Genomic DNA, 20,585 nt, shown 5'->3' on the forward strand with positions numbered 1-20,585 from the left:
ATATCGTCGCTGGGCAACTCTACTTATTGCACATGTCGGAAGATAACTTGCGAAAAAGCTCATATGTATCTTACGCATCTATCTCAACACAACGCTACATTGCCGAAGAGAATTCGCAGCATGGCAACTGCTAATAACTTCCACAGCCCTGTTCACAGACGCCGGGACGCAATTAACTGCAACGGTCCGTCTACTTCGAACCTCTGCGCTAGTTACTCCCTACGCAAACATGAAGTGCTGCTGCTGCAAAAAACCTCGGGAACAAATCCGGCAGTGAGAAAGTAGGGCTCTAAGCATGAAGTGCTCAAGTTACGGAGCGAGAAACGCGAGGAGACTCGGATGCATGGTTCGTGCCTTCTTAACGTCGACACCGCGCCGAGGCACTGGCGCTGGCGCAAACGGTGGGTTCGCTGCATAATCGTGACAAATCGCCCTGCGTGCCAACTGCTGCGCAGCGGGATAGGCCTGCTTGGTATGAAGCAACAACGGCCGCGATACTAGCCGCGGCTCTCGTTTGGGGAAAACGAGATGACTGCTCTTCCCTTTTCCTCACTTTCTGATGCTCCTTTTGCCCTTAATGGATATTAATTGTCCTGAGGCACTGCAGTCGGATACCGCGCTCAAGTGCACATACGCCGTTGCCTGGAGAGCCCGGGCAGCCTCAAGCGATCGCACTGGACGTCAGTTGAATAACGAGCTAAAACTTATGATGCGCATTTTATTTCTTCTTTGATATACCTCTTGTCTTTTCATTGCTGCTAAAGTGTCGCGCTTATGCGGGCTCATTTAGCTAGGGAAATATTCTTCACACTTGAAGGCAAAATAACATTCTTTCAAAAATCTAAAGACGCATGGCCTTCGGAGCCCTGCAATATTGCAACTCTATACTTCTCGAAGCCGTATTAAAGAGGCTAAATTATTTGACAAAATGATTAGAGAAAAAGCATCGAAGTTAGGCAGCTTAATTCCGACAAAAAGTGCGCGGAAAGCAGGCTTGCAGATCTTCGTACGCTGCGTTTTCTGCAGCTGCAACACGATGATAAATGAAACCACGATTTTCGATGCTGCAGATACACCTGTTGTGCCCCCGCAATGTGTATATGGGACCGTGTAATTTACTTATTTTTTTTTCACTCCTTAACAATGCGAGAGTCCGGTGCAATGAAATTTTAAATTTTTCAGACATCAACGTTTCCGTTCCCGAAAAATGGCTGACATTTCTGCTCGCGGCTCGGGCTTGAAATAGACACCATTTGCGTTTTGTCTGTTGTGTATATGCTCCTTTCCTACACACGTCCTCATCGGCTTGTCACCGACCTAATGTGAATTTTACAAGAGAAAAACTTAACAGCTTTGTTTGGAAGGCGTACGTATGGAAGAGAACAGGCCCATCGATACATTTACTGAATTTCGACCTCGTTCTGCGCACATAAGGCGGCAATAATATGCGACCAGTAACAAAATCTAATATCGATTCTCGGCCTCGCTGCTACAACACATCTTCTGCTGAACGGCGAAACGCATGCGATGAAACAGCGAATTTTATTTTCAAAAGCACGAAACACGTTATCGGCGCGCACAGTGAATTTGGTCTTATTTAATTTCGGTAAACAAAAGGCGAAAGTGTGGCATGTAAACAAAAACCCTGGAAACAAATCAGTTTATGTGGCTCTTTATCAGCGAGTTTTCTTTTGTAAGTAGTGCGCAGAAATATCCGGCTGTACATTTTCCGACCCAATTTCTTCTAAACCTCACCTATTTCTCAGCGACTGGGTCATAAGAGCAGTGTTTTATAAGAAAAAAAATTTTCTGCCTATTTGAGACACCTTACGTTCTCAGTACGCTTTATATTTTTATTTCGCGCACTTGACATGCAGGGGTTTGCTGCGTACTAATTATAGGAAACTATCTAAGCTTGTTTTCATGCGGGAACTAGAGAAGTCTCTTGCTCTTACTGTCATCGGTCAGCCACGCTTGAACTTACGATTTCTCTTGCCACTATGATATGAGAGCGATTGTTTCCTCGGTATCGAACGAGGCGGGGGTAAAAAGAGGGTTATAAGCTAAGAAATATCCCGAAGGGGAATGTTTTGAAAATGCTCACGCGCCGTTTCTATGGGAACGAAGCAATGGCGCAGGTCAGCGCTATTGATTGCCCAAAGGTGACGTCGCCTAACAGCTGCTTTTTTTTTTGTTGTTGTGGCTCCCTTGCTCTATTCACTTCACTCAACGCATTTAGGGCCTGTATTGACAGAACATGAGCTGTGATATCTCTGGCAGGTTTTCACATTCATTCATTCATTAATTTTGTTGATTTAATTTAGAACGTACATACAAAAGATCGGAGACAAATTCATCTGAGCCTTTAGCAATCGGCTACTTCCGGCCGATGCAGTAACTGCGCAAAATGACATACCCAGGCGCCAACAACGAACAACTGTAAATTTTGTGCCATTATATATTAAATGAAATCAGTATCGCTCAATATTGGGCCAACAGAACCAACAGAAAACCATGAGAAAACGTCATGGACTGGTTAGATTTTCGAAAAGTACATAAATACCGTCCCTTGGAGTTTTGTTTTTAACAATTTTTAATAAAAAAAATAAATGTTTTTACTTCAGCATGGCATGAGAGAAGTAGTAATCAAAGACTCAGAACCAAGTTCTACTGTGTGGCGTTCTTTAGCGTGAGCGAAAATCTCAGTGCAAACACGTCTCGCCCTTCGTCTCCGTCAAAAATCAGCCACCATGGTCGGATATCGAACGTTTACCCTCGTGCCCGGCAGGAAAACGCTCTAATCCCTGAGCAACACCAGCGTAAGGAAAGACACAGATACGTGTTATATCTCTTTACCTTGTGCTTCGTTTGTTGCTTCTATTCTTGTTTCAATCAAAGAGACATAAACCGAATTTTTTTTTGCCATACAGTGACGTCTGAAGTGCGCAATTTTAGCTCAAAATAGGACAGGCTGCCTTCTTGTGAAATGCATTCTAACAGCTGAAACGCGAGGGTGTTTCTTTTTATAGTCACCTTACCAGCTTGCAGACTGTGCACTGCGCAAACTTCCTTCTACCCAGCGACTGCGGTAATACTGCTGGCTGCGGTGGCGTTAAGGTAGTACATGCGTATTTGATCCGTAACAGTTAAAACCACCCCGATATCCTAAAGTATCTAAAGGACATTTTTGCCCCATCTAGCATGAGGAGTGACATGAAGACTTGCTTTTTATTTATCATGCAATCTCTGAAACCAAAGAAAACTACAACAGCAAATGCCCCCCCCCTTTTTTTTTTGTTCCAGAAAGAGCTGCGGTCGAGCCACTTACAACGCCCCAGCAGGATGAGTCAAGCACTCACGGGGTGGTCTCCGTGCAAAGCTCCAGGAGCATAAACAGCTCGGACGAAGAAACCGTAGAGAGCTCCACGACATCAGCGAAAAATGCTCCTCCTCCTCCTACTGAAGCGGATCAACCTGCAGAGAACTTTAGCACCAGCAACACAAGCGACAAACTGCCTCTTGTCACGTCGAAACCAGCGTCCGTTGCCGCTGGCGCGGGCGAAGTCGCGGAGCGCGTCGTATCAACAGCAGTGCCATTTTCAACTAATACCGTCCAGAACTTTTCGTCCGAGATCCCGACCGCCGCTCCAGGTGGCAGCACTAGTCGTAAGCCCTTGCAAGAAGACGTCGCTGGTGAAGTCGCCGAGGAGGCTCCGAGTGTGGCAGTCACGGTTCCTGCGGAGGCCTCGACGACTCAAAAAGCGGTCGCTTCTTCTGTGTCCACTAGCGGTGAGACAACAATGCCATCCTTGCAACCAGAGCTAACGACCGTGCCTACAAGCAGGACCAAGGCCATCAGGCTGTCAGAAACATCACCCACAGAACACCGACCACGAATATTCGAAGGCGCGCCTCCTAAGAGTGCTGAGTCAGCTCAGAAAGCCGCAATGGCCCCAAAGGCACCTTCGACTAATTCTTCTGAGACAAAGGTAATTTCCACGAAATCTGCCAGACCACCTCCTCGTCGAGAAGTTGAAAGCCCTGCTTCGCCCCTTCCAAGCCACCCTGCGCTCTCAGTCGCCGCAATGACGAACATATCAGAAGGAGAGGAAGTCAGCATCACCATAATACCGGAACAGGAGGACCCAGAACCAAAGACCGAGCATTCTTCTCTACGCGGTGTAGGAACTGAAAACGCTACAACTAAGGAATCTGTGGAGAGCGCAACTGATTCAGTGAGCTTGGCGCTAGCGAGCACGACGACAACAGTTCGAAGCTACCCCGTTTCGTACGTCAACTACAGCTCAGATGACGCTGATGATGACTCTTCCCAGGTAAAGCCCTCGCCTGCAGAAACCGCCGAAAAGGAAAAGGCACCGGACCTGCGAACGATAGACTTTCACGAGTACTCGACCCGAGAGACGCATCAGTCGATCCTGTCCCCGCTTCCAGCGGGGTCTCAAATGCTACAGCCCGCTGCCCCGACCGTTTCCGGTGAACGGGAAAACGCTACGGTGCACATATTTCCAGACCCTCCGGTCAACGTGTCTGGTTTGAACTCGTCCACTTCCGTCGTAGTCAGCGTCTCCTTTTCCGATGAAGAACCTGAATCCTTCACGACAACAAAGAACAACTCTACGCTGTCAGTACCCGCTCCAGAGCCTTCTCAGCCATCAGTCTTACAGAACCTGGGCTCAAACGTTAGCTCCGATTCTGCAGAAGTGGACCGAAATGCCTCTTCTGCAAGCAGTTCCAATAGTTCCGGTGGTCACGTCTCCGTCTTTCGCCCCGGCTCCCAGCACCACCGCAAGTACAGCCCTCCGACCAGGAAGACCACTGCCGCACCATCGCTAAGCACTCCCGGAGTCATCGTCCCGAAGGGTGCGGCATCCTCTCAGCACCACCGAGCAGGCTTGCATTTGCCCACGCGCAAAACCACGGCGGCGGCTCCGGGCTCTCCGACGCACAAGCCACACATTGGCCGCAGTGGCACACGCGCTCCGTTCGGCATCATCGGGAGCACGCGTCGCACGACGCTGGGGACCAAGGCCACCATCCGGCCGCTGACCAAGATCTTTGACCGGGCTCGCACGCGGTCGCACACGAAGGCGACCACGCCACGACCGGGCCGGGGTCCCCGAGTGCGCATCACGACGGGAAAGCCCGTGCGCAAGGGCTTCCCCATTGGACCGAAGCCGACGCTGGCCAACGAGACGGCCTTCGACCTGGACGCGTACACGCGCCTCTTGCACGTGACCCGGCGGCCATCGCGGCCCCCCGAGCCGACGTGGCGGACGACCTTCTTCAACCTGACCGACCCGACGCCGGCGCCCAACGAAGTGGAGGCGCCCGTGATTCGCGTGGCTGGCATCGCCAAGATTGTGGAGGGCTGGGAGTGGTCTCCGCTCCTCGGTGACCACAACACGCACGAGTACCGGTACCTCGCCTACACCACTCGGCGGCTGGTAAGCCTCCGCTTTAGTTTTTTTTCTTCGTCGCATAAAATAATCAGCTGTAAACATTTCGGAAATATATATAACAAAAATAGTATCACGAAAACGTGTCTGCGCCAGCATTTCCTAGTTAAATAAGTTACAATGAACACAAGCGAGAAACTAAGTTTTCCAACGGCGGCAACACTAGATTACATGCAAATCTGAATTCCATGCTGAAGAAGGCAAGTGCGTTACATACAAAAAACTTCGCTGCTTGTTCCGCTTCGGTTATTTCCCGCGTGAGTCGGTTTATATTTTTTTAACCTAGCAAAATGTTCTGTTTGCAGGTATATTTGCAGTCGCTTCAAGTTGCTCAATTAATGGCATGCTGGCGCTGACCGCATTTTCTGACGGGAAATTGGTCGTAATTATTGTTTTCTATGACGAGAGCGATGCAATCACAGAGAACCTATATTTTTACTTTTTCCTTTCTGCTCTATTCCAGCTCTCATCAGTGTTCCGCAGGACTACTGAAGGAAGATACCTGTACCGGGTAGACATCGACGGATTCAGGTAAGCTCTGCGAAACACCTGATGAGGATAAGTTCGCTAAGCTGGAGCTCCTGCAAGATTTTGGTAACACCTGTAATTTTAATGGGGCTACAAGCGTGGCGCATTTCATCGATCGACAACGGAGTAACGCATCAAACGTAAAGTTATTTGTGCCCATCTTCGCTGTGCTTCCATTATTAGTTTCTTTAGGAGCATGAAGGTATACACGGCGTTTACGAGTGTACCTTTCACACAGTTGCGTTAAAAAATTTCCGAAATCGACATAAGCAATGTTTATAAAACAATACACTCGCACGGTCATTAAACGATATCGCAAGTGCATATCGCGCACTTGACGCACTGCATTCTATGAAGGTAGCGAGCTTTTAAAATCTCTCAGAATATCGCATGTCCTTCAACATATCAGCTTGGACATCAACCTCAACGACCTAATTACGCTCCCGAAAGCAAAATATGCGCCTCGCGAACGTGCCTCTGTCTGACGTCGATAAGTGGCAAGCAAACGTTCGCGCTTCGTCGCAATTCGGCGCGATAAGGCGCCACACCTGGGTACATTTGCTCCCCCGTACGCTAAGCTCACCATGGGATATGGCTAAACTTTTCGCTGTATTTTTCTCTCTCCCTCTCTATCCATCTCGCCGTTTTCGACGAGTGCTCGTAAAACCGACACCGTTGTCGCGGAAGCACGGCGTCTTCGAGGACACTAGGACGTGTACCTCTCCGAACGGCGAGGAGTTGCTATCATTTGCATGCCGCACACAGGGGTGAAATGTAGGTGGCACCGCGCGACGCGCTTCGGGCCTTGAGGTGTATAATTAGGCCGTATCTGAGGCAGGCAGGTATTTCGAGTAACCTGAGTCTTTTAACAGCTTTAAAGAGCGCAGTTCCACGCATAATAAACGACCCCAGGTATGCAAAATCAGCGTACGCCCTAAGCCAAATGATTAGGTTGGTTCATGCAAAATGGGAATACTCAAGCGTGAATAACATTTACCACTGCATTTAATGTCTGCGTCACCGTGCAATAAGGCTTCGTGGACAGCATTTGCGGAGGTGTCGCAGCTTTCCTAGAACAATTATCTTCGCCTTATTTGAGTGGTTCGTGAAAACCTTCAAGTGCGTTTGGCTTGGTAGTGTCGGAATTTTTTTTCTTCAAACTACAACGAAATTAGAATCGCTGCTGAATTATATCTTACAGGAGTTTATTTACTTTACTTCTAATACACAATTTTGTGGTTTGGAACTTGACAAAAAAAGTTCGACCTGAAATGTTTGCGATTGACCGTTTGTGAAGGTTTCTGCTGAGCTGTGCAAAAGCTCTAGTGTAATTTGCACAAAGTCACGACTAAAAAAAAAGTTTTGCCGTTCTTGGACGATAATATATGCGGAGGAAAGGGCCTATCACCCGGCAACGCAACGCGGTGGGGGCGCCCCACGGTGAGGCCAGGCCATGTTATCGCGGCGCGACTCACTACTAATCGGCTTTGCAGCCATCTCCCCGTCATATACAGCTTCTTGAGTTATCCGCTTTCCAGCCAATTCCTGCTTGTTCTTCCTTGCTGTCTTCATCATCTCCGTCTTACAGACCCGCAGAGCTCGAAGCCGAGACAAGGTAGAGTAAGATGGGCGAGAGTGGGTGGCCTATCGACGTGCACGACGCTCATCATCCGTGATAAACGAATGAGGACGGGAGTCCCCGATTCAAGGAGCGAAGGCGTCACGTCCACTTAGACGGGCAGCCTGTCATCAGCCAGTTTTATTGGTGTTTATTTTTACCTCTGAGTGCCCCGTTCTCGCGGTCAGAATAACACCTTAAAGAAGAGCGAGTCTCGTCATTTTTTATTATTTTTCCAAAGTGCTGGCATCAACGAAAACCCTTCCCCGCTTTTATCGTCATCACGTGCCTGACTACGTCTTCTGCAGGGCAAAGGTCTCTCTCATATTTCTCCAATTAACCCTGCACTGTGCCAGCTTCTACCACCCTATTCCCGCGAAGTTCTCAGTCTCCTCCGCCCACCTAACTTTTTGCCGCCCCCTGCTACGCTTGGTTTCTCTTGAAATCCAGGACGTTAACATTATTCACCATCAGTTATCGTTCCTTCGTATTACATGTCCTGCCCAAGTCTATTTTTATGCCTTGATTTAGACAACGACATCATCAACCCGCGTTTATTCCCTGACCCACTCTGCCTTTTTTTCTGTCTCTTACCGTTACGCGTATAATTTTCCTTTCCATAGCTCACTGCGTTGTCCACAATTTAAGTGGAACCCTTTTCGTTAGCCTCCACGTTTCTGTCCCATCGGCGAGTGCCGGTAAGATACACCTGTTGTATGCTTTTATCTTGAGGGATATTGCTAAACTTTCATTCATGGTCTTAGTGAACATGCCAAATGTGCTCCACCCCATTCTTATTCTTCTAGTTAGTTTACTCTCGTGATCTGGATCTGCGGTCACTAGCTAGCCCTAAGTATACGTATTCCCTTTTTATTTCTAGCGCCTCGCTACCAGTTGTAAAATGCTGTCTCCTTCCCTGATTGTTGAACATTACTTTGGTTTTCTGTATCTCAGTTTTTAGTGGAACTGGTTTCGAGCGGAGAACAGCAGCGCAGGAAGGAACAAAGTTGGCAGACAAAGAACAAAATTGTCTTGACAGACAGGACACAGGACACAGTTTTTAGGCCAACTGTTCTGCTCTGCCTGTCTAAATCGTTGGTCATGCTTTCCAATTTATCTCCTAAGTGACTTAAACAAAGCAGTGTCATCAGAAAATCGCAGATTACGAAGGTATTCCTTATTAACTCTGATCCCCAGCTGTTCCGAATCCAGGTCTCTGAATACCTTCTGTAAACAAACGGAGAAAACCACTGGAGAGACCGTGCCTCCTTGCCTAACTACTTTCCTTGTTGGGAATTTATTACTGCCTTTATGGGGGACTATGTTGTCAGTACAGCCGCTGTAGATATCTTACAGAATTTTTACATGAAGCTCACATACACCCGTTATCACGTAACTCCTGCATGGCTGCTGAAGTTTCGACTGAGACTGAGTCTACTTTTCTTGTAACCTATGAAGGTTTAATACATGGGTTGTTGTAATCTGCATATTTCACTATCGCCTCATTGATACTGTGGATATAGTCTATTGTCGAATATCTCCTACGAAAACCTGCATGATCATTTGGCTGATCATTTGGTTGATTGAGTCTAAGGTTGCCCTGACTCTATGTGCGATTGCCCAACACGAACTCGTCGAAAATGCCACGTATCTTTTAAACTTTTTTAGTTCATCTCTTTGTCCATGAGCACGTGTCCAGAGCACGTGTCAGCAGGAAATTTTTTGCAGGAACGGTGTAGAATATTCTAGGTCCGAACATACAAGCAGCAAGCCATCTCAGTAAGTGTCGCCCATATGTCTTGACTGCTTGAAGTGCCGCAGCCTTCGTCTGACTGGGTCTTTCTTCCGGAATGCATTCGCTTCTTGACGGGCCACCGCCTTCACCCGCTTTTCTTGCAGTCTTGCAGGGTCATTGTATTTTCAATGCTTCCGTGTAAGCCACAGATCATTTAGATAGCATGGGTGCTTCCTTAGTGCATTTTCTATGTGAAGAATAAAGTTCCTTTTTTAAAGAAATCAGCGACTTAGTTTCAACCTAGCTGTTCATTTTCCTGATTTTTTTTTTGTAACAAATAAGCCTTTACTTGTTTTCCACTTCATTCTGTTCCGGGAGCCCCATCTATGGCAGAGTACTCCGCCATACTGGGATTAGACCCTTCATCACGTGTCCAAGAAGTGGGCTTATTTGTGCTGTTCAAGACGCGTTTGCCCTTGCGAGGCTCGTCGTTTTGTTATCAGATGTCTTCCGAGCTTTTCTGCCTGATGAGCCGGAAGGATATCAAAGAAAAAGGACACTGCAGCGTCGGTGTCGATGGAGCGGACGCAGATATAGCGCTTTTGTGAGGCACGAGAGATTACGACTTAATGTCAGCAAATCCCTTCTCGCGAATGTAGGCTCTCCTCGCTTCGAGAGCGCGATGGCTCGCGTGCTCTGAATGAACGTCGATAACGGCGCAGGACGCTAAAGCAGGCTTTCACGTCTTCTTTGCAGCATGCTTGCCCCTCCGACTATCTATGGTCTTTTGGTGTGAGCGAACTCTTACTACCTTCCCTTGCCCATTGTCACACTCTTATATTTATCTGTAACAAGCCCTCTGCACTCATCTAGGGTCATGCAGTTCCTTATCCTCTCTTCTCTCCGGTCCCAACCTCTTGGGGATCAATATTTTCACTGGCATCAAAGCGTTTCTTGCAGCTCTGTTCTATGCGCCCCTTGATGTTTTTAGATTGGTTTGTCGTCGTTCAAAGACATTTAGTTAAACTTCGGTATTATGCGTATTGCATAATGACGGTCGGTGATCGTGCCGAACACCATTACTCCCGGTTTTGTTTTTCATTCGCTCCTTTACACTTTTTTTTTAACACTCAACGTCTGGGGTAGACAGCGCCCCGCCTCCGGCACCTTTTACAGCCCTGGCTTTTGACGTGAAGAAGCTTTCCTTCTGTGCTCAGGGAATCCGCACTGCCATTACAAGATGCTTTTTTGCGCGTTCTGTACTGCTTCGCATTGAGCATTTGAACTCCGTGTTTTAAATTTTCTATTAGCATTAAGCGCATGGCTATCTTTTTCGTCTTTCCTAGGTTGTTAGAAATCTGTCTCATAATTAAGCACAGTCGTCTATTAGCGCGCCGCAGGTTTCTAATAATGGCACGTGAACCTAAACTTCTGTTTGTTTCGAAGGATCCTCAAGTTGCGTTAGAAGAGCAATTGATTGAAAACGCAGCATGCAGAAAGCGGCGATAAATAATGGCAGAACAAAAAGACCGCTTTTGAAGAAGAATGTTCGGCACAATGTGCCGCCTTTTGACTGCTTTAACATTGCGTTACCCCAGCTGTGCAGGTACGTTAAACTGTACTCTTGGATGTATTGATTCCTGAGATATTCAGCATGAGCTAAATTGCTGTTGAATTAGGGAAATTCTTGGCTAGGGGCTTGCGAGCTAGACTGGAAGTCCCTCTTGGTAACTTTATTCATCCTTGCTTCTCTTCCACCATACTAAAGTGCTTACGCGTTTGCTGTTGTTAGGCCAGTTAAGGATCACTTGTCAGATGCTTTGTTAGGAGTTGACGTGCATTACATCCCCTCATTGCAGTAAATGCCATGCAGAATAACAAGCCTCACTTTTACCTTAGTGGCAGGATGCTGCGTATATGCGTGAGTTGCTGGGTTCGAACCCTCTTTCTGCTGAAAACCAAACGGTAATTACGACTAGTTCCGGCCAAGAACGAGCTTCTTCGGAGTCTTGACTGCTGGAGGGGACATGTAGCATGATTCCTGACGCGAAGCGAGGTACAACACATTTGCGATTACCAACTGCTTGTAGCACTTCGAGAAAATTATTTTACTCACTGAACTTGCTGATCGTAGATTGAAGAATCACAACTGGCAACGAAAACCGCCATAGTATTTACAAGAGGATGGCCGAATGAACTTTCTAAGTTTCTTATCTTGCGATGGAGTAGCACGCATAGACGAGCGACGAAGGCTGCACATGCTACCAGTGAGTTGTGAGTTGTGCTGGTGTTCTGCGTTTCTGCCGTCTCTTCAACTCTTTCCTGTGAGTGCTATTTTTTCTCAAAGCAACTACAGCGTGACACGGGGGTAGCCAGGAAACGAGAAGCCTAATGCGACTTTTATCTGCCGGCTGAGAGTGACATATTTGTGGCCTGTTTTTCTTTTAAGTTTCCTTCTTACAAAGATATGGCACAGTACGAACACATCATATCTGTACTGTCCGAACTGTGATGAATATTGCCAGCGAATTCCAGGAGAAGAACATGCAGTGTGCCCACAGCATCAGAATTCCATTGAGTAATGTGAAATGCACAGCAAGCCATGGCGCTTACTGCGCTAAATTTTAAGGTCGGTGTGCTGCAGAGCCAGCCACTCATCAATCAGCAAGCGCTTTTTGAATCGCATGCCTAGTGTGACAATACAGATTAAGCTATGCTTAGAATAACCAGTCAAGCTTAAGTAATTAAATAGAGACCACTTCGGCCGACCGGCTCAAATCACTCCCCTCTCCATCGCATCTTTAGATTCCTTCCCCCTTCTCCTTCTTAAATAAGCAACTACAATATTCTAGCCTGATTTCTGGAAATTGTACGAGGTGTGCTTCTCCGTCATTTCAGTCCGGGCAGTGTCATCGTGGACTACTTCGTGCTCTTCTACCAGCGAGGCGGGCCCGTGGACCCTGTGGAGCTTGCCTCGGCGTTCAACGCTCAGCTCGGTACAAACGGGTCACTGGGCGAGGAGTTCTTTCTGGACCCCACGTACACGCAGTTCGAAGGTATGCCTCTGTCTTGCTCTCTCTCTCTCTCTCTAAAGAATGTAGTGTGCTAACTTTAGGCTTCTAGATTTCAACGAAGGGCAAGTTAGTGCCACCAAATATTTAGAAAGGCACAAAATCTGCCTGAAAGATTCTGCCTTGTATTTCCTTTCCTCTTTAGCTTTTGGGAAGGTGACCTTGGCCAACGCGGAGAAAGAAAATAACTATTGCCGCGATTGGGTTTCAAACCCACGGCGGCGCGGACAAATCAGCTTCGCTAGTCACTGCACGAGAGCACTATGCTATCGCAGCAGCGGATCACGCCTCGTGCTGAACGGGAACATGCTATCGCGCTGTGCATTGCACGTCGTCATCTTCACCAACTTCCATCTGCGGCGCGAACGGATCAGATCAGCTTAACCTGCGTCTACTGTCATCGCCAGACATGCCGACGACCTAGCAAAGAAAACTAAGAGCTAGTCAGGCTAAAAGCACGCTTTCGCACGTCTTCTCGGTTTAAATACGTTAAAACCCTACAATTTTTTTTATTGATATTTGGCGGTGCGCGTGCGCTTGACATGAGAGGTGCACCTCGTTTGCACGCGCCCCCCAACTAAGCATTAGAGGAACGCGTCCCTTCAGCTGTCCGAGAAGGCACGTAAGGTAAGCCGCCAGTCGGCGTCACCTCGTCCTCTACCAGCTCTCCTCTCCGCTTAGTGGCGCCACCGTTTCAGGTATCGGCGCACTGATGCCCTGCAATGACGTCAGTTTAAAACTGTCCAGAAGGGGAAACCATGCGAGCAACTTATTTTGCGGCGCTGCCTCAAACTTTCCTACGGTGTCGAGACCAGTGCGATAAGAAAGGAGGCTGTGGAGGAAGAAAAACAGAGATTGTTTCCTTTCTTTCCAGCAGATGGCGATGCCGGCTGCACGTCCCGTTCGCTTTTCCAGGAACGGGGGGCCCGCTAATTGCGGAAGCATGTGCATGCTAGAACTCCAACCACCATCTCGCTGGAACCTACCTCACAGACCTAGCAGGTTTGGAGATCGCGGTCTCTAGCTCAGAGCCGGCCTCACAGAAGAGGCTAGTGGAATAGGCGGAGAAGGTCGCCAGAAGTCGTGGACTGATGGCCGCCAACCGAGATTAAGAACCAAGCCAACCAAACCTCCCTTAACGCGTTCCCTTACTTGGTTCGTCAATAAAGTTTACCTACCTGCATGCACGCTAGACTAATGACACGCCAGGCTAACGACATTCCAACGCGCGCTTCACACCTAGAGCATGGGTGGCGACACAACGCTCCGCCAGCCGCTCGGTGGATCGCGGACGAAACAGCGCTCGCGTTCTAAGGGCTCCAAAATGGGGGCACGCAAAGTGCTGGATCGTTGACAGCGCGAGCACAATTTTTGCGATGGCTCGCTCAGCGTTCGCGGGGGAAAAAAAGAAAAAGTGGGACCACGAAGAATGGCGCCACATTTTGGATCGGTCGTGTCCAAAATCAGGGGATCCGAAATCGAACGCAAGCTGCGGGAGTGCGCGAAGTGAGGAGCGGGGTAAGTATCGGGTGAGGATGAGTGTTGAACGATAGGTGTGAGGGAAGTAAGAATAGGATAATTTTGTCGCTTTCAGGGAGAAAGGCAAGAACCTTCTTCTCTTCCTTCTTCTTTTCTTTGGCTGTGTGCCGTTGCGCTGAAAAACTATGAGCTTGAATCAAGAATACCAACTAGCCCAAGAACTAACTCTACTCAAGTACAATAATAAAAGCCTCCATTCTGGGTCCTTGTGGCGACAGAGCCTCGCCTCTCTTTTTGCGCATCGCGACACCTTCTTGACAACTGCTGCCTCCTCCTGCAATGTCCTCCCGGCACTCCCACTGCCAACTAAACTAGAGCCATTTCCCTCAACGCTGTAGACGGTGGAGTAGAGATCCAAAGGATCTAGGGATGCCTGCCGGTACGAAGAATATTCGCCTAAGAAGAGTTATGCAGCAATAAACGGTAGGGGGGGCTGAACATCACCCCTGGCACTTCAGAGGCTTCTGTCAAACTTTGTGCTGTTATGCAAGATCTCACATAACCTTCCTTTTATCTGTTTTTTTTTCTTTGAAACACGCTGATCGCATTGTGACGTAACTTGGCCTTTCTTCTCTTCTCTGCGAACTCCAGTGGTCGGTGTGGTTCGGCCCAAGCCCCTCGCGTCCTCCTCCTCCGAGCCACCGGTGCCGCAGTGGGCCATCGCCGTCATCGTCATCGCCACAGCGTCTCTCATCTTCATCGTGCTCTTCGGAGCCGTCACGGTGAGCGTCTCAACTCGGTCTGTCCTAACGAGAAGCACCGGAGTAAAGGGCTCGGTGCACGCCATGTGCACCCGCAGTGCAGGGTTTAAGGATCACAGTATTACCGAAGAAACTTGATTTAATCGTCGTCTTTGCGCACTGCCTGAAATATATGTACGGAGAGTAATTCTAACAGCCTAATTTTAAGTGTGTGATTTATTCAGTCCCCCATCAGATCGCAAGCGTTGCACCCTAAATAAAAATAAATTAAATTTCTTTCCACAAATTGTGGGTGCACAAATACCGCCTGAGCACAATGCCATTGCCTGTCTGAGTTAAAGTAGGCATATCTGGAAACTTAAGTTGTGGGCAGGGGAAATATTGCACCCCTGTTAAATAGCCGGATTTGGTCATGCTCATTTGACGACAACATTGTTCCTCTTTGACTTCTACTTTAAAACATAAGGCATGTTCTCCAGCTAAAAAAGGTTACTTATAAAAGGATGCCACGGTTCGTCATTAGCTGCTTTACTATTGTGTGAGCTGCGGCGTCACCCATAGTGTTTCTTACTATTAACTCGACGGAAAGCTGGCGGCGCTGCACTTCAGCCACCATGGGCGCTCAAAGCATCATGAGCCGGTGTGCCACTTGGTGCAGGAGAGTCGCATTTTTTCGGGAACACAGGGTGGCGTTACTAAGATGTCCCATTCCATCCACGACGCGCCCAGCGCGGAAATGACTTTGGAGCAAACGTTGTGTGAAAAATCCATAGTAGCAAAAACGCAACAACATACGACGCCAATAAAAAAGTTTGTTGTGCGAAGTGTCAGAAAAAAAAAAAACTCTTAAAGTGTTGGAGCGACATTTGTTTAAACGCATTTCTCTTTAAAAGTGTGCCTGTTAAGCACAAAATATTGGATTTTGTGATCTACAATATTTGGCGAATAGGAGAGCAAGCCATCGCTTATTTCGGGCAAACTTTATATATACATGCTTTTCTGCTCGTTTGTTGCAATTTATAGACAGGATATTGAATGTTAAGGCATTCTTGATTATCGAACAACGTTTAGTTTTGCATTGTTTTTTGGACAAAAGTTGTGGTTCTGCAGTCGGTAGCTCTCCGTCCCATGATGCTTAGAGCGCCCGTAGTGGTTGGTGGTCTCGAGGAACCTCCATGCAAACTCCCCCAGACGGAGCACCAGCTTTTCCTCTACGTAATAGTAAGAAACTCTATGGCGTCACCGTTCGGTGTTTCTGATGCCAAGATCTAAAATTTCTTAGTCGTAGATTTCGTTCTTGGAGTTTTCTGTTTTTCCAAAATCAGAAGCAAAACATACGTTGGAAAAACGTGATTTGTGGAAGTCAAGGTTATGGTAAGAAAGTCTATTAAGGTGAATAGTTGATTCTTCATCTTCGTTCTCTTGTTTTAGTGCTTAAGTACAGCGCGCCGATACTTTAAAGAAGTTAAGCTGGCACGGATGCAAAACTCACTGAAACCGGTACTGCTCAAAACGATTGAACTTGCCTGCATAATTGAGTACGCATTGGCAATCATAAATGCTAAAACAAGACGCAGTACTTGCTAACATGGAATCATATTTTTAACCGCACATGTTAAGATGGGCAAATAATTTTCCCACTAATATGGTTTCATGTTCCTAATTAAAATTTGCATTACAATATTAGAAAACAGTGTTCGCTGCGTTGCAGTGTTAAAATTCCACTTCGTAAACCCGCCTTTAGCCGTAAAATTTGAAGAAGCAAACGCCCGAATTGTTTGCGAAAGCACACCACGCGCCGGAGCTCGCGCTCAATATCAGCCGAAACAAAAAATGAAGACGCATACTGCGTACGCCTTTTCGTATACGCGTGAACTCATGCAAGCGCGATTCCTGCTTTTTCCTTGCCTTGCAAGCTGAGCGAGAGACTAAGGCTATTTTCCCACAGAGGCGACTTGCAAGTACCCAGAAAGCTTTGCCTCTTGACGGGATTTCTGTCATCGCAGCGTCCAAGTTTTGTGCTTTTGTTTAGCTGTCTTCTTCCTTGCGGTTCTCCTTAAGACGATCGGAGATGAGTCAGGCAAACTGTGTCGCTTTCTCAACTCGCAAACTTTACTTTTAGTCGCTGTGCCGTTTGCAATACGTCCGTACTTTAGCATGTCTACTTCGAAAGTACGATCAGAAAATAAAAACATGAATAAGGAAATGAAATTAAAGGGGGTGTCACACTATCCGAAGGCAGCTTCCATCTCTCCGTTTATTCCGCGGCGTGCCTTGAAGAGAAAAAAAAATAAACGAGTAGGTGAAAACGACGCCGGGGTTTTCACTCGTCCTGCTGTTCTCTTGACCGAGAGCCGGGGATTTTCCTCCGGAAGTTGGTGCTCTTCAAGACACGCGCTTCCGGGCTGTCCGGAGCCCGGGTTCAATGCGGCCCATCTTCCGGACACTCCTCGTCAACCCTTCTCCGGTGTCGGGACCAAGGAAACTATTGTTTTTCCTTGCTCGGCCATCGCTGGCCGTCTTCTTGTTCGCTCTCTTTTTGTTACAATTCTGCCTCTGTTCCCGTCTTGCTTCTGTTATTTCCCTGTTTCTCTTCGGCTGAAGAGAACGTTTTGTTAGCTGAACTATGTTTATTTCCTGCTTTTTTTTCTGCTCTTCATTTCCGTGGTGTTTGTGCTGGTTTTCTGCCACTTCTCTCGAAGGCTTCCACTCGTTCCGCTGTGTTAAAATATCTCCCACCCGCAGGTACCCTCCTCCAGAGGCAACACATGACGAGTGCTTCCCAAGAAAGCAAACAAAACAAAAAGCGCTTTGTCCTAGATACGATGTTTCCGCTCTCGACAATCTGTTAAAGTCGTAGCTCGTGGGGACGATCTTAGATTTGATTTTCCACTGTTCTACTGACTGCCTGCTTCTGTCTGTCCTTGCGTTCGTGTTTTTGCGTGTGGAGGCCTCCGTGTGTGTGCCTGTACATCGCTATAGACAGCCAATTACTCTTTCGCTCTTGCAATGCTTCGCCATCAGCCGTCCACATTCTACACTAGCCCTTCAGCGTCCATCCATCGTTTTCTATTTGCGTATAAAAAAAAAGATACCAAGCCAGGCGAATCAAAGGAGAGACACCAACTCAGAAGTATAAGATGAAATGTTTGATCCAGCATTTTCTTAGTGTATGCGTGTGCGCGCATGTCTCCTTGTGCACGTGTGTTGTGTTTGTCTGTGCTCGAGGGTTGGAATGAGGAGGGGGGGGGGGGGTTGCGATTGAGAACGTGTAGAGTCTTTTCTGGTAGCGCTGTCTTTTTTTTTTTTCAGCAGACTGTTGAGTATATCAGCATCAGGATCTCTTCATCCGTTCTTGTCCTGACACTATATCTGCCACTTTCGGCTTGCCGAATTCCCTCGCAGATCTACGGTCGCACTGCTGAGCGGCGCAAGTACAGCAACCGGTTGCAAGATGACGACCTAGAGAACGTGACGTCATCTCCCAGCAAGGACTGGGAGAGTAAGCTGGCGGCGTCGTACGAGAACTTCGCCGCAGACAGCGTCTACGACACCGAGGACCTGCACTCGCCGCCGCCTCACGATCCGTTCCATTTCGACGAACGGTACAAGGTAATACTGGGCGAGCCTTGGGGGCACTGAAGCGTGCTAATCTGTGTCAGTTTCACCTCAGTATCGGCAAAGGGGACGTCGCAAAATATATGCTGACGCTGCAGCCCTGAAGTAATTACACTTAGTAAACTGGTAGTCACGTATATGTCTGATTAAACGCAGGTAGAGTTGGCAGGATTAGAAATGCACGAATGACGTAAAAGTGTAAACAAGGAAGACTATAGGATGCTGAGAATTATTGATCCATTATTTTTGCTTGGATTTTACGTGTAAAAAAAAGTGCGGCTTTCGTGCGGTGCATCATATACGATCGTTGATGCAATGCGTGTTTCTGCTGTTTAAGGCCGGCCTAGGTGATAGAGAGTAGTAGGGGACTTACTACTGAAGTTTATTTCCCGCTAGCTTAGTTAAGTCTACGCTTGCACTGTGCGTTCAAATAGCGCTTTAAATTACGTGAAATCCGTACTTGTCTCTATTAATGGCGTTTTTCACTAGTGATGGTATTCTGGGTACCGCAGACAGAACCTATGGGGCACTAAGGAGGGCTAGCAATCCTTGTAGGCAAAATACGCACTACCCAGACCTCTGGGCAGTGTCGTCTTCCGAAAAAACATACGAAGTTGTGTGCTGATAAAATCTAGTTAATGCACAAGGAAGTCCAGTATATACATTTTCATTGGTGAAGAATGTAGCATCGCGCTTCCTGCATTGAAACATCAAGGCCAATATTATATAACGATTCGTTTTCATCGCTTGAGCTCGTTGTAAAAAGCGTAAAGAATAACAAATAATCTGATTCGAAAGCAATATTTACATTATTGCGGCCCATTCTCCCTTTGCCGCCATAATGTCACACCCCAACACGTATGTTCTGCAGAAGCCACGCAGTATTCGACGTTTCTTACTCTCTGGAACACATGAATAATGTACACCCTTTGCCAAAAGTAACCGAGCAGCAGGTTTTTGCTTCCGGACAGTATAGTGGAACCTTTACGGCTGCCCTAAAGACCGAAAAGTGTCAAAACGTGAGGACAAGGGCTCACCTTACTTTACGCAGATTCAGAGCTTAAGGGCTGCCATAAATGCTTCGCTACGCAGCTATGAAACAAACCACAGGTGCCCGGTTACTTTTGGCAAAGACGGTACATTTCTGAACTCCGAAATGATTTCTGATATTCACTGTGCTCTGTGCGTTCCTTGCTTTTCATGCAGGCTTGGTAGGAGGCTGTCGAGGTAAAGCCCTCTTTGCTCCTCTTCGCATGTTTCTCACTGCGCAGTTGTCTTCTCATGGCGTTTTGCAAACTGAAAACATAAATACGAACGTTAGCTTCTTTTAATGCAATACGTATTTCTCTTGGTTTCCGCTTGTTGTCGTGAAAAAAGTGAAAAACGTGGCAGAGCAGTATGACATGCGTCATTGACCAGTACTTCGCAATCATCCACTTTCTTTGCAGTTTCCGTTCTAGGGTTTCTTAGCCTATCAGAACCGCGTATGTATTCTCTGTGGTTAAATGCGCGGCAGTGCGTACCCTCCTTGAGACTTTAACAGAAGCATAGTCGTTGGCTTATCCCCAATAGATGAATAAACTGCCAGTTTTTATCGTTTATTCCAGCATTCCCATCTTAGCAACACAAAAAAGTCATGCTTCATAGAACACCTGACCTTTCTAACAGAATGCTTCCAAAGCGAGTATGCATTCATATGAGGCGCAATCGAGATTTGCCGAGACACATGGACACAGTTGTTTCAGTTAATAGGTATTTTATATTTCTTGTTTCATTTCTGCGACCTCGAATTGAATTTTCTTTAAGCACAAGAACAGCTGCTTCTAATGTCACGTATGTATATTCCGGCAGACAGTCTGGAAAATAAATGTGCGGTCCCATAATGAACAACATCTGGGGGCCTTTCTAAGCACCTTAAAGTAGTATTTGGATAGGATTGCCGTGCGGACATTGCGCGCTGTGATCAAATAATGGTCTTAACTGGTAGCACTAATTAGCATTGTTGATTAGTCGTGCTAAATAGTAGGGCTAAGTAGTAACGTGAAGCAGAAGTGCTAATAGTAGCGCTACCTAGTAGTGCTTATTAGTAGTGTGAATTAGAAGCCTTAATTTCAACTACGTGTGCTTATATTGCAATGCGAGGTTTCTGTTCACTCCAAGGTATGAGGCGGTCGCATAAGGCCTCTAAGATTTTTGCACTGAACGAACGCTCCTCGGGGGTGTAGAGGTAACTTGCCTGTTTTGAAACCGAAAAGGCTGCGGTTTGATTCCCTCTAGAACACTCTTTCTTTTCCGCGA

General features: G+C 47.2%; 1 protein-coding gene across 2 annotated transcripts in view; it reads left to right on the top strand.

The window, feature by feature from the left end:
• Nucleotides 1-20,585, top strand: part of LOC144136398 (uncharacterized) — a 213,426-nt gene that overhangs the window by 185,650 nt on the left and 7,191 nt on the right. The window contains exons 2-7 of one of the 2 annotated variants that reach the window (XM_077668684.1): nt 3,304-5,465; nt 5,941-6,008; nt 12,257-12,414; nt 14,560-14,690; nt 18,075-18,281; nt 19,494-19,514. In XM_077668684.1, the coding sequence (XP_077524810.1) occupies nt 3,304-5,465; nt 5,941-6,008; nt 12,257-12,414; nt 14,560-14,690; nt 18,075-18,281; nt 19,494-19,502 (2,735 nt within the window). In that variant the 3' untranslated portion in view covers nt 19,503-19,514. The remainder of the gene's footprint in view (nt 1-3,303; nt 5,466-5,940; nt 6,009-12,256; nt 12,415-14,559; nt 14,691-18,074; nt 18,282-19,493; nt 19,515-20,585) is intronic. The other variant, XM_077668683.1, reaches the window with a different exon arrangement.

Source organism: Amblyomma americanum, chromosome 6 (genome assembly GCF_052857255.1).
Source record: "Amblyomma americanum isolate KBUSLIRL-KWMA chromosome 6, ASM5285725v1, whole genome shotgun sequence".
Taxonomy (NCBI): Eukaryota; Metazoa; Arthropoda; class Arachnida; order Ixodida; family Ixodidae; genus Amblyomma; species Amblyomma americanum.